This window comes from Microcebus murinus, chromosome 19 (genome assembly GCF_040939455.1).
Source record: "Microcebus murinus isolate Inina chromosome 19, M.murinus_Inina_mat1.0, whole genome shotgun sequence".
NCBI lineage: Eukaryota > Metazoa > Chordata > Mammalia > Primates > Cheirogaleidae > Microcebus > Microcebus murinus.
Window position 1 is genome coordinate 7749449 of NC_134122.1, and position 13471 is coordinate 7762919.

Here is a 13471-nt window from a genome sequence, read left to right on the forward strand (position 1 = left end):
TACATAAGCAAATGCCCTGTGGTTCAGAAGTTTCCACTGAAAACCCTTCACAGCCAGTGGGAGCTGGGTCAGGAGGCCAGAAGGCCTAAGCTGATGGGTCTGAGAGCATGTTGAAAGTTTTGCAGCAACAAGTGTTTTCTTTTCTTTTTTTTTCCCATGGCGCGGAACTTCCGCGTCCTTTAACTGGGCAGTGCAGACTGCCAAGGTCACCTGGGTTGAGAGAGCACACAAGCACTCGCCAATGACTCAACCAGCGTGCTGCCCTTCCGGTGATATAATTCTGCAGCTTCTTGATGAACCTGCATTCGCAGCCCGGAGGTCCTTGCAAAGTCTCCTGCCCCACCCCTGCCTCCCAGGCTGTCAGCGTAAGGAACACCGCTTTCCTCCTCAGGAAAGCCTCGGTGACCAAGCCACTGGGAAACTGTCGGTTACTCACCAGACCTGGGGGAGGCCGAGGGAGCCGGCCGAGCGTGTTCAGCACTCCGTGGTGGCTTCCCCTGGAAGGAAACAGAGGCTCAGTTTTTGCCTGGTGGCCACATCTTTGCACAAAAGCAGCTCTCCAGGCAGCTTTCTTTGCAGAGCTGCCGTTCTCAGGATGCGTCTCAATCCACGAAGGGCGAACGGGTCTAAGGAAAGTGAGGATGAACACGGGGCTCACATACGGGCTCGTCCTTGAGCAGTGACAGGACAGGATTAGGCAACTCGTGCTTGCTCAAAAGGGAGGTGCGAGGGGAAAATGCAGATCCGTTTTGCCTGCGTTTCTTTCTTGGGTTGTTAGAGCTAGAAGAGATTTTTGACATAATCTATCCGACCAACCGTCGGCCACTGCAAGGCGAGGGGTTATGGAATCTCAAGGCGCAACGGTGGGACTCCAGTTCTACGGGTTGGAGAGATGGGATGAGTCACGTGGTGGGAGGTGGGGCAGACCCCAAATCACAAAGTAGCTGGTGTGCTCAGCTAAAGAGTTTACATTTTATTCCAGGAGCTCTGAGAAGAAGGTCACGATAGCTGCTGTGGGTAAAATAAAGCTGGCCAGGGAACAGGGAGACTACAAAGTTCCAGGGGCTGGACTAAGATCACAGAGATAAGCAGGGATGAAGAAGGGCTGGCACAGGTACAGGAGGATGCTGGTGGACTCACTGAGGCCAGCCCCTCCTACCTACCCACCTTCATGGCTCTGTTTTGTACCTGCAGCTCATATTGCTTGCTAGATCTCCCTGACAGAACCCCCAAAAGTTCACCTTTCTGCATTATCCTGTGACTCAGGCCCCATAAATACTAATACAGCTAAACTGACTTTTCCGTTCTTCAAAGTGCCAAGTGTGTTTCTGCCCCAGGGCCTTTGCACATGCTGCTACTTCTTCCTAGAATGCACTTCCACCTCACTCCTTCTCTGCAAACACTGCCTCATCCTTCAGGATTCAGCCTATAGCATATCTTTAAAGCAGAAATTCCTGGCTAACTCTCCACTGTCACTCCTCCCCCAGCTAAATTAAACCCTCCCTCTTGTTTTTCTTAATAACAGTTTTTTGCGATCTCAAATGACATAATTCATCCCATGTTTAACAATGGTCCTCTGTGCTAGACTCCATAGGACAGGGACTGTGTCTGTTTTGTTCTACACTGCTTAGCTGGCATCTATCCCAGTGCTGTTGGGGTCAATATCTGATAAATATCTACATGAACACTCAGGACTGCCTTACAATCCAAATTCTGTTCCCCACTCATCTAATATACACTTGGTTGTAGGATATGTGCTCAAAGGGTATCCTGAACATTAGAACGGTCCTGTTAGAAAGAAGTCCTGGCCGGGCGTGGTGGCTCATGCCTGTAATCCTAGCACTTTGGGAGGCTGAGGCGGGCGGATTGCTCAAGGTCAGGAGTTCGAAACCAGTCTGAGCGAGACCCCATCTCTACCAAAAATAGAAATAAATTAATTGACCAACTAAAAATATATATACAAAAAATTAGCCGGGCATGGTGGCGCATGCCTGTAGTCCCAGCTACTCGGGAGGCTGAGGCAGTAGGATCGCTGAGCCCTGGAGATTGAGGTTGCTGTGAGCCAGGCTGACGCCATGGCACTCACTCTAGCCTGGGCAACAAAGTGAGACTCTGTCTCAAAAAAAAAAAAAAAAAGAAGTCCTATTTGGTGGACTTCTGAGATCCCCAAGACCTGGGTTCAAATCCTGGCTCTACTCAAGTGACTACATGGCCCTGGGAACGTTACTTAAGCTTTGAGCGTGAGGTTTCTCCCGAGTAGAGTGCAGACCTTCACTTTACATCTCTCTGAGCTTCCAATAAAAATGCAGATTTACATCCGTCGCCAGTACGGTGTCTGACACCCATTAAGCCCTTGGTAGAAGAGGGTCCCCTTCCCAGCTACAGAGAAGAAGCTGTCCTTGCACCAGAAATGGCTTCTGTTTGGTGGGATTCAACATGCGCAGTGTTGACCTCAAAACCTGGGGTCAGACCGTCTGGGTTTCAAACTCCAATCTGCCACTTACTAGCTGAAGGGCGTTGGGAAATTTACTCAGCTTCTCTGAGCCTCAGTTGCCTTAAATGCAAAGTGTGGATGCTCACGGACCTCGTAGGGTTGCTATGAGGATGCAATACATTTATCGTATTGCAATATATATATATATATATATATATATATATATATATATATATATATATTAACGCCCTTGAAGCAGTGTCTGACCCAGGGCAAGTCCTACGGAAGTTTCAGCGAAGATCATTAATATTCCCAAGACAGTGCTCGGTGTATAGTAAGTATGTACTCGTTATCTATGACAAATCAGCTTTTGCTGGAGTCTATTGGACGAGATCCATAGCGGTGAGAGCTGACAGGGTGCAGGGATCTCTGGACAGCTGGCGTTTGGAGCCCGGATGACTCAAGCATGCAGGCGCTGGCAGGGTGCTGTTGCTTTAAGAGGAGATCAAAGATGCTTTCCCTTCAAATCCGGCAAACAGGTGAGAATGACAATGCTCAGGAAGGGAACCTGGGATTCAGATGCATGCCTTCCAATTAACATGACATGCTCCGACCTTGTAAATGCAAACACATCTCCTCTTTGGGGCCTAATTTCACAGAAATATTAAAGTATCCAGGAGGGGTTTTATTTGTTTGCTTGTTTGAAGCACTTGAAATATTTAAGAATTTTTTAAGCCAGAGCAGAATTTTGGATGAAGGAGAGAAAATAACTCATCTTCCCTCGGATATCTGACCGCCTCCCTCTGAGAGATAAAATGTGAACAATTTGGTGACTGGTATCCAGGCAAGCCACCTCCATCTGGTTGGAATTGTTTTCCAGCCGCTAACTAGTAAATTAGCACATGCTTAGACTGCCCGGGACATAATTCTTTTTAATGACTGGTTTTCTGTGGCAGTCAGAGTAGCTCGAAGAGAAAAAAAAAATCAAAGGTGTCAAAGGAACATTGCCTGCGGTCTTCTGGGTTTCGACTTCTCGGGAGTGAAAGACTATACAAGGACGGAGAGAACGAAGGTCAGAGAGCCATTTATCCAGACTGCAGACCAGAAGCTGCAGCCCAGAGAGGCTGTCGGGGACACACAGCAGGTCAGGCAGACAGGGCTGGGATTCGCACCCAGGACACCGTGGTCTCCGGGTCCAGGGCTTTGTTCCCTGATACGTGGGAGTCTTTGTGTATTGAAGAGCTATTGTGCGACAGCCTGTGCTCACCTTGGCCCATGTAGCTCAACTGCATGTTCCTCCTTAGACAAATATTTCATAGCCAGAGATAAGACAGAAGCAGAGAAGATTTAAGGCAGGAATGCCAAAGTCCTCCCTCCATCACTGAAAAACGTAGAATCTACAGACGGAGGGTTAGGCAATGGATCCGAGGCCAAATAATAAAAGAGGAAGTCACACACACAGGCACATACTCATTCCCAATGTTCAGGGCCCTACGTGGCCCACACACCCTGACAATCCCCTCTCTGACCTGTCTCCTAACCCCTGTCCCCTCGCTCACTCTGATCCAACCAGCGGTGGCTTCCTTACAGTGCTTCAATCTCCCGGCACGCTCCAGCCTCTGGGTCTTTCGCTGGCTGTTCCCTGTATCTGGAATGCTGTCCCCCCCACCCCAGTATTCCCATGGTTCACTCCCTCACTGCCTTCGTGTCTTGCTTCTTGTGTCGTCTTCCCAGTGAGGTCTGCCAGGGCCCCCCAGCTTAAAATTGCCACGTGCTGCCCCTGCACCACATGGCCACCCTGGCCCCACTCTGCTCTTTCTTCCTCATTTCACTCACTGCCTTCCAACACACTGTGTAGTTTGTTGGTCATCGTCTTCCTCCTCCCACTAGAATGTGAGCTGCACAGGGGCAGGGGTCTTCCCTTTCCTCGTGGATGTACCCCAAGAACCCAGGCCACATCTGGTGCACAGTAGGGTCTCAATAAGTATTTGTGGAATGGATGAATATAGTGGTCTACCTCCTCTTTGCCAGGCAGTGGGACATCTATCTTCATAAATGCTAGTGAGGGCAGGGCTCATGTCTGGCTTTGTTCACCACTGTACCTCCAGCACCTGTATGTCCTCATTCCCATCCCCCTGCCCTCTGATTTATAGATGAGGAAATCAAGGCTCAAACAGGCAATGGAGCTTGCAGAAGGCCACGCTGATCATCGCTGCACTGGGATGGATGCTATGCTATGTTTGATTCGGGAGATTATTCTCCTTACACCTGTTCTAAACCACGTTCTACCTGCTGATGAGAGAACGCTCCTTGTCCCACATCTTGTGGTCTTGATGCTGAAAACCTCCCTCGTTTTGGAAGGTCAGTTTCTCACAGTACAAGCCTGACTTTGTGATGCTCTAGATGGCATTTTATAGTCAACCATCTACTTAAGAACTCTTTATTGAGCATCTACAATGGGGCAGAAATCGCCCAGATCGTCGGAGACCTTGTTTAGGTCATGGAGACAGGGTGGACCTTGAGCTCATGGAGCTTTGCATTTTAGTGAAGGGAGACAAAAGAATAAACAGACACCTGCCATAATTTCAGATGGTGATAAACGCTATGAATGAGATATAACAGAACAATGTGATGGAAGGGAATTGAACGTGGGATGCCAATTTATATAGCGCAATCTAGAAAGTTCCCTTTGGGGCAGGGACACTGGAACGGAGACTTGAGTGGTTAAACGGAAGCATGACTTCCCAGGAAGAAGGAGCAGCATTCCTGATTAAGGGGGAGTTTGCTGCATTTGAGGAGCAGGCAGAAGGCCCAAGTGCCTCAAGTGAATAAGGGATGGGAATCGTAGTAGAAGGTGAAGTGAGAGGAGGACAGGAGGCTACCATCCTAGAAGTTGTGTGAGTTGTGTCCACTCAGGACCCATGGACGTGCCCTTATTTGGAAAAAGGGGTCTTTGCAGATGTAATTAAGTTAAGACTCTCAAGGTGAGGTCATCCTGGATTAGGATGGACCTTAGATCCAATTTCAAATGTCTTTATAAGAGAAGAGAAGGGGAGAAGACACACAGAGAAGGTGATGAAAAGATGGAGGCAGAGACTGGAATGATGCATCTGTAAGCCAACATCTGACAGTAGCCACTAGAAGCTGGGGGAGATGCATGGAACAGGGTGTCCCTTAGAGCCGCCAGAGGGAACCAATCCTGGTGGCATCTTCATTTTGGACTTCCAGTTTTGAGAACTGTGAGACAACAAATTTCTGTTGTTTTAGGTCCCCATGTTTGGGATAATTTGTTATAGAAGCCACAGGAAGCTAACATAGAAGTCATGACTCAAAGAGCCTTTCCTCGTTCTGCTCTGAACCGGTGCTACGTGTCAGCATCCCATCCAGCTCCGGAGGAACCAGGCCAGATCCTTACAAACGGCTTGTTCCCTCCGTGGGAACATCTGCCTCTCAATTCTGAATGTTCTAGGAAATGTACAAGAGCCCATCGTTTTGTTGTAACTCAATTTACTTGCATTTGCACCGCTTGAAAAAATTACATCTGTAATGTTTGAAAATCCAGTTCCATTGTTGGGAAAGCCTTGGCAGCTATCCTTGCACCAAGCTGAAATTATCTTTCTGGTATTATCCAGATTCAACAACAGTAGCATTAGTTGTGCAGGGTCCAACTCTCATGGCTTCAAATAATTATTAGCAATTGCTCATTATCTCTTTTGAAAACCCTAAATATATACCTATTTTTTAAGACATTGGCTCATGAAGGCTGGAAAAGATACAGATTTCCATTCTTGGGGCTGATGTGAGTCAGGGCATTGTTCAGAAAAATAAAAGTTTGTGGGTTGGTTGGATGCCAATTTGAAACATTGACTGTGTTCATTGATTGACAGGCTAAGATTGGTTGGGGTACCAAACCTCAGCTGTGAGGCCCAAACTAAAATGTGGGAAGGAAGGAGAAAATTGTTTCCCTTTGTTCTCTAGACAACCTAAGTGTCTCTCAGGGTTGCTTTCCTTTCAGTTCTCAGAGCCTCATAATATATGCCTTAAACGTTTCTCCTCTCTAGAGTTTAGAAGGTCCAGAAGCCTCTTCTCTTGTAGTGAGCCCTTCCCTCTACAGAGTAACTGTCTAGTTTCCTCCCTAACATAGCTGGGCTGTACTAGAAGGCATCATTCAAATTCCACCATAATTTTCATCCACCATGAATACGTGCATCCATCCGTCTATGCATCCATGCATATATCCATGCATCTATCCACTTATGCATCCACACATATATCCATGCATCCATCTATTTATGCACCCATGCATATATCCATGCATCCATCCATTTATGCATTTAGGCATAATCCATTTATGCATCCATCCATCTGTCTATGTACCCATGCATCCATGCGTCCATCCATTTATGCATCCAGGCATGCATATATCCATGCATGTATGCATCTATCCTTAATTCTCAGTCATTCGTTTTGCAAACAGTCCTTTCCATTTCCATTTTCTTTCCTTCTAGGACTCTTAATCACTCCTGGCCTCTCAATCTCTTAACTTGACTATCTTCTTTCTGTTCTTTATTATTCCCTGAAGCCTTTGGAGGAAGCTCCTGAAGCCAATATTTTCTGTATCCATACTTTTGTTTTTAGCCGCCACGATGACCAACCCATCCACTGAGAAGCTGTCTGCAAATCAGGAAGAGAGATCACCAGAAGTTGAGTCTGGTTGGACTTTAATTTGGACTTTCCAGCCTTCAAAACCATGAGAAAATAAATTTCTGTTGTTTAGAAGCTCCTCAGTCTCTGGTATTTGGCTATGGCAGCCCAAGCGGACTAATACTGATGGTAATTAACATTTCCCCACAGTGAAGGTCAGATGTGGTCGGATTAAAGCAATAGAGTAAGTATTGTCTGAGAGGCCTATTTAGGGCCCAGGAGAAGCTGGGGATGTACAATATGTGTCTCCACAGACAGTAAATAATGACAACCCAGAAAAATCCCAGCAAGATACCAGTGGGAGTGAAGTAGGCACCTCAGCATTGGAGACCGTTTCTAAACAAGGCTCAGGGTTGCCTCCTACTTTGCTTTTTCTTTTCCCAAAGTGGAAATTGCCTTATTTGCTTTTTATTCTGATTATAAAAATAACACGTGCTCTAATAAACATAAATCAGCAATTTTGAAAGGTAGAAACAAGAACGTAAAAGCTGACATAGCCCCTCTGCTCACCTGCCCTGTGAAAATGTCACTGCCCATCCTTTCAGACCTAAATGTTTTGTTCGTTTCCATGTATACATATATACATAAGAGATTCTGCATGTGCTTTAAAAATAAAGATTGGATCGCATTATATCTGTAGTTTTAAAAGCTGCATTTGCCATTTGAGAAAAGCAACAGTATAACAAAAATCATCTGTAGAGCCAATCTGCCTAGTTTAAATCCCAGTTCTGCTGCTTGTTAACTGGGTAGCCTTGACTTCTCTGTGATTCAAATTCCTCACCTTGAAAATGGATAATAGGAGCTCTTATTTCTTATGGTTGTTTTAAAAATTAGATGACCTGATATTTGGAATATATTTAGGACTATGCCTGGCATATAGTGAGTGCTATATAAGGGTCTGTACACACACACACATGTGTAAGCACACACACACACACGCACACACACACACACAGCCCAATCCACCAGTTCAAACAGTAAGTGTTTATTTAGTTCTCACACCTGCAGGTTGACCAGGCAGTGCTCTCACGTGGGACAGACTCAACTGATCTTTACTGGACTTGCACACGTACCTGTGGTCAGCCTGCCGGTTGGGTGGGGCTGGCTGACCTAGGATGCCTTTGCTCACATGCCTGATAGTAGGCTGGATGTTGGCTGGGTAGGGGTGGTGGCAATGGGTCACATGCCACTCAGGCAGTGAGCTATCCATTGTAAAAATCAGGCTAGCACACACATATGTTATAGATAAGGCAAATGAGGCTCAGAGAGGCCAAAGGCCCTGGAATTCTCACCCAGGCAGGGTGGGAATTCTCACCCAGCTCGAGCTCTGGGACATTATGTCGTACCAACGAGCGCAACACTTCCCCTCTTCCAGACCCTGTGGATAGGACCATGTTTGCCTGATTGGTGGAAAACACATAAAGAAAGCTACTAACTTTATCTGCCTCTGAATCACTCAGAGTCTGCAAATAATCCCAGATCTTCTCTCTTCCCACTCCTCCTTTTTTTTCCTGCTTGAGTTCAATTAGCCACCACCAGAGCTCCCAGAATGGAGATACCAGCAGCCTCCAAGTCGACAGCAAAGCATCCATTTATCATTTCTTTTTTTCTCCAGTGGTTATCTTTTAAGGAGAGGAGCCTCTCCCCATGCAATGGGAACCTCATGCCCCTGCCTATCCCCTTCCTCCAACTCTCTGAGGTTTGAGATCCACTCTTGTGAGAGGTGAACTTCTAGGTCATGCTCAGAGAGAGTCCACAGGGAGGAGTGCATGAGGGACGGGGGTGGGAGAGGAATGTGACATTTACATTGCATTCATTCCTTATTGCTGATGACTGGGAGTCTTTTCTCTTTGAACCTGTGAAAGGGAATCCAGAAAGTTGCTTAGGTTTTGGGGAGGGGGAAGAAGAGAAGGAGGAAAATAGTGGCTATCTGGCTTTAAGAAAAGGAACCAAATTCAATCTTAAGAACTAGGACAGAAAGAGACACTATGTTTTCTGCTTGCCTAGACTGAAGTCCTTCACTGAATTCCAGGACCCCAACTTTTCTTTGGGAACCACCTGACCCATTCTCTCTCTCTCTCTCTCTCTCTCTCTCTCTCTCTCTTGCTCTCCACCCCCCACCACCCTGCAAGTAGAAGCTGGATTTCCATCAGTTGAATCCAGCAATGCTACCTGATATAGAATTTTAATCAGAGCTCCATCATTCTTTCCCATTCTCAGTCAAAACTCCTTTTTCCCCCAACGACTAAATAAACTTTCTATGCATATCAGTGACTGCAGAGTCTAGTGTTGAGAAGGCGGCGTGGCATCAGGAAATAGCTATCTGCACCAGCCGTGTGTCTAAGCAGCCCACAGCATCCTACTTCACACCCGCCACACGCACGGATGCATAGCATTTGTGAATGTAATAAAGTAAAGCTGAATGAATCCAAAGACAACCGCACAACTTTAAACTGAGTTTAATGTGCATCCTTTGCTTTCAAATGTCCATCCTCTGCCGAGGAAATTTCCACTAGCCGTGGCCTCGCACGATCTGGGCAGCCCTTGCTTCTGCCCTGTTCGTTTCTCTCCCCGTCCCTCCCAGGAGCTCTGCACACATTTCTCTCATTCTTCTGCACGGGCTGACTTTCTTTCCTCTTCTCCGCCCCCACCCTCATCTCTCTCTGAACCATGCCGATTTCCGCAGGCTCACCTTCCACACCAGATGCCTCCCCAATGCATTATGTAAGACCCTAAAAGAAAGTCAGGTCCAGATCTTAAAATCATATTTTCACCTTATGCCCATATAGAGAAATATCAGACAGGAAATACTCCAACATACTAGCAGTGGCTAGTGAGATTACAGATAATTTTTATTTTTTTCTTCAGAAAACTGTATCTCTAGCTAATCTTCAGTAGAAGATATGCCACATTTGTCTGTAGAGATGGGGAGGGGGGGTCTCACTATGTTGTCCAAGCTGGCCTAGATCTCCTGAACTCAAGCAATACCTCTGCCTCGGCCTCCCAAGTATCTGGGACTAGAGGTGCACGCCACTGGCCGGCTATATTACATCTTTGTATAAGTACCCCAGAAAAAAAATAAAAAAGAATAAAACTTTTATTAGTGGCCCATATAGTGGTACTAACTGGTTTTTCTTAGATTTGCAGAATCTGGGCTTTTCCCAGGAAATGACATCTAAGCCATTTGGTTCTAGCCTTTCTTCCTGGAAGGACTTCAAGAACACTTTTCCTACTAAACAGTGATACTCAGAGCTCAGAGAGGTTAAGCAATTTCCCTAAGTTCACAAAGCTAGAAGAGATAGAGCCAAGATTCAGACTCAGCAATGTCCGGACCTAGAGACAATAGCCCTTTTTCGTTATTGCATGTGTTCACTTGGAGAGCTGGCAGCTGGAGATTCAGGCATCCCCGGGTGCAGAGGGAAGGGTATCTGCAGAGGCTGAAAAACACTTGGCCAGGTATCATTTGTGGTTGTTCGCAGGGCTTCCCGACCTCCGTGGTGACCGCACGGGCATTGAGACACGCTGCCAGGGGGTGGACAAGCTTCCATGTCACACCCAGGCGAGCAGGCCTGAGGAGACGGGCCTGGGGTTCCCTACCAGTTCCAGGAATGTTGCACCTGTATGAAGTGGAGCTTTGCACGTCCTCAGAACAATTATCTCTACAAAACGATGGGACTGAAGCATGATCTTTTGAAGATGAGTGCGATCAGGCTCCATTTGGATACAGCTATTTGAGACACTGAATCATCAAACTTTTATTAGACCCAGGAGATGGTCGCCATGGTTTTCTGCCTGGGAGTTTGTGATCAAGTTTTGGATTTTTTTTCTCCCTCATTATGGAGCAAAAAGAAAGTAACCTACAGATAATGCGTCTCCATCCGTGTGAATTACACGTTTGATATGGAACAGAGAAACCAGAGATGTTCACTGTAGACCCCGCGCTGGGGAAGGCAGGTTCCCCTTTCCCCAACGTCTCCTGCAAGTTTTCGGCTCTATTTTTATCTCGGAAGGCAATTAACCAACCATCAAAGCCCAGAGTGGCAAGGCCTTAATCATAACCAGGGAAAAGACGTGATAATGTTGGTATTGTGCAGTGGCCAAGAGCTTGAGTCAGACTGTCGGGGTTTAGACTTATGCTCATTGGATCATTCATTTCGCAGACATTTATTATTAATATATACCTACCCTGTGCCGGGCACTGTTTTGGATGATGCTGGGGGCTTAGCAGTCAGTAAGGTGGGATCCCTGCTTTTATACTATTTCAGGTTGAATTGACAAGGACACAATAATAAGCAAGAACATAGGAGATGGAGGTGAGTGCCGAGAGGGAGACAAAGCAGGTGCGGGGTGGCAGAGGGCTGGGGAATGTGTTAGCTGGAGCAGGGGAGGGCCCGGGCATGAATTCCTGGCAGACAGGGCCATTTATTAGTTGTGATCTTAGGAAAAGTCTGTGCCTCTCTAGGACCCAGTGTTTGATGCCTGCTAGGACTTAATGCCACAATCCGTGGGAAGCCTCAGCACTCTGGGTTAGGCTGACCCACGGGAAGGAAGTTGCTGATGTTTGTTTTTGACTGATGGAATGGCCATGTTATATAGTTCAACTATATCTCAGTTTAATCAGTGCCAACTGTTACTCTTCAGAACTACTATTTACTGAGCACTTGCTATGTGGCAGGCATGGTCCAGTTTTTTCTTTTGTTGTTGTTCTTAATACTGTTTCTAATCCCTATACTTTAACAAAGTATACATTATAAGCTTCATTTTCTAGAAGAGGCTCAGGGAGGTAATTCTAGAAGAGGCTCAGGGGTCACAGGGTCAGTAACTGGGACTGTCTGTCTGTCAAACAGTCACTGTGGTTCTCCCACAGGCCAGAAGCTGCTCACTTGAGATTTGTTGAGCAAATGGAAACCAATGCTTCCTTCCTACATCTGAGATGCCCAAGGATGTTTTCAATAAGCCCTAAGCCCTAATAGGGGACCAGCCATCTCATTAACCCATTTCCAATTTGGCATTTTTTTTTTTTTTTTTTGAGACAGAGTCTCGCTTTGTTGCCCAGGCTAGAGTGAGTGCCGTGGCGTCAGCCTAGCTCACAGCAACCTCAAACTCCTGGGCTCGAGTGATCCTTCTGCCTCAGCCTCCCGGGTAGCTGGGACTACAGGCATGCGCCACCATGCCCAGCTAATTTTTTATATATATATCAGTTGGCCAATTAATTTCTTTCTATTTATAGTAGAGACGGGGCCTCGCTCTTGCTCAGGCTGGTTTTGAACTCCTGACCTTGAGCAATCCGCCCGCCTCGGCCTCCCAGAGTGCTAAGATTATAGGCGTGAGCCACAGCGCCCGGCCCAATTTGGCATTTTTAAAAAGGCTAAAGAACTTCCTGCCGGTGATGCCTTCACTTCTGAGCTGGGATTCATCAGAAGGCCGAGATGGAAAACTCTAAACCAGCGCTAAGCCTGAACGCACACTCAAATCACCCAGGCAGCTTTAAAGAGCAGCGATGCCCGGCCCACGCCTGAGGATCCAGATGTGATTGGTCCCGGCGTGGTCTTCGTTTAAGCTCCTCGGGAGAGTCTGCTGTGCAGCCTGAGTGGAGAACCAGTGTGTGTCTTAGGCTATTTGCACCCAGGGAGCACCCAGCCAGGGCAGCCGGGAGTGGGGCACAGGGAGTAACTTGGGAGATGGGAGTTATTCTCTCTAGTAAACAGGACATAGCTCAGAAAGCTGAACCAAATCGGAAGCAACACCCCAGAACAACAGTTATTCTTGTCCTCGCTGAACGGTACCTTAAGAGGTTGCAAAGGACAAAATTGTGTATCCTCTTGTTTGAGAGTGAGAACATTGACGGAAAACCTGGGCCTCTGCTCTGCTCTTTTCTTGCTTTGTGACCTTGGGCAAGTTGCTAAACGTCTCTGAACCTCAGTGTGTACAAAACACAGATAGTGAAGCCTATCCCATGGAGGTATTAATCTCAATCAATTAGTCTCTCTCTCTCTCTCTCTCTCTATATATATATATATATATATAGCACATGTATTATATATACATATAAATAATATATGGTTACATTTGTTATATAACATATATTTTATTATATGAATATACAGTATTTGTTATATTTATTATATATAATGTTTAGTATGTATTATATCTATCTACCTATCTTTAGCAAAGTGTCTGCCTGAAGCATAGTAACTATTCAAATAATTTTCATTTTCATTGCCTTGCTGGGCCCTGTTTCTTGTGCTTTTCAAGGTTTCCAACAATAAAAGACAAAGCCAGAGGATGATCCCAGTGAAACCCCTCTCCAGACCAGCCCATCTGTGTTGAACT

At 46.3% G+C, this 13471-nt stretch overlaps 1 protein-coding gene across 1 annotated transcript in view; it reads right to left on the reverse strand.

The window, feature by feature from the left end:
• The window catches only part of GRIN2A (glutamate ionotropic receptor NMDA type subunit 2A), a 399804-nt gene that overhangs the window by 17837 nt on the left and 368496 nt on the right, over window positions 1-13471 (reverse strand). Inside the window, exon 15 of the mRNA XM_012785171.2 lies at window positions 437-497. Coding sequence (XP_012640625.1) covers window positions 475-497 — 23 coding nt within the window. The 3' untranslated portion in view covers window positions 437-474. The remainder of the gene's footprint in view (window positions 1-436; window positions 498-13471) is intronic.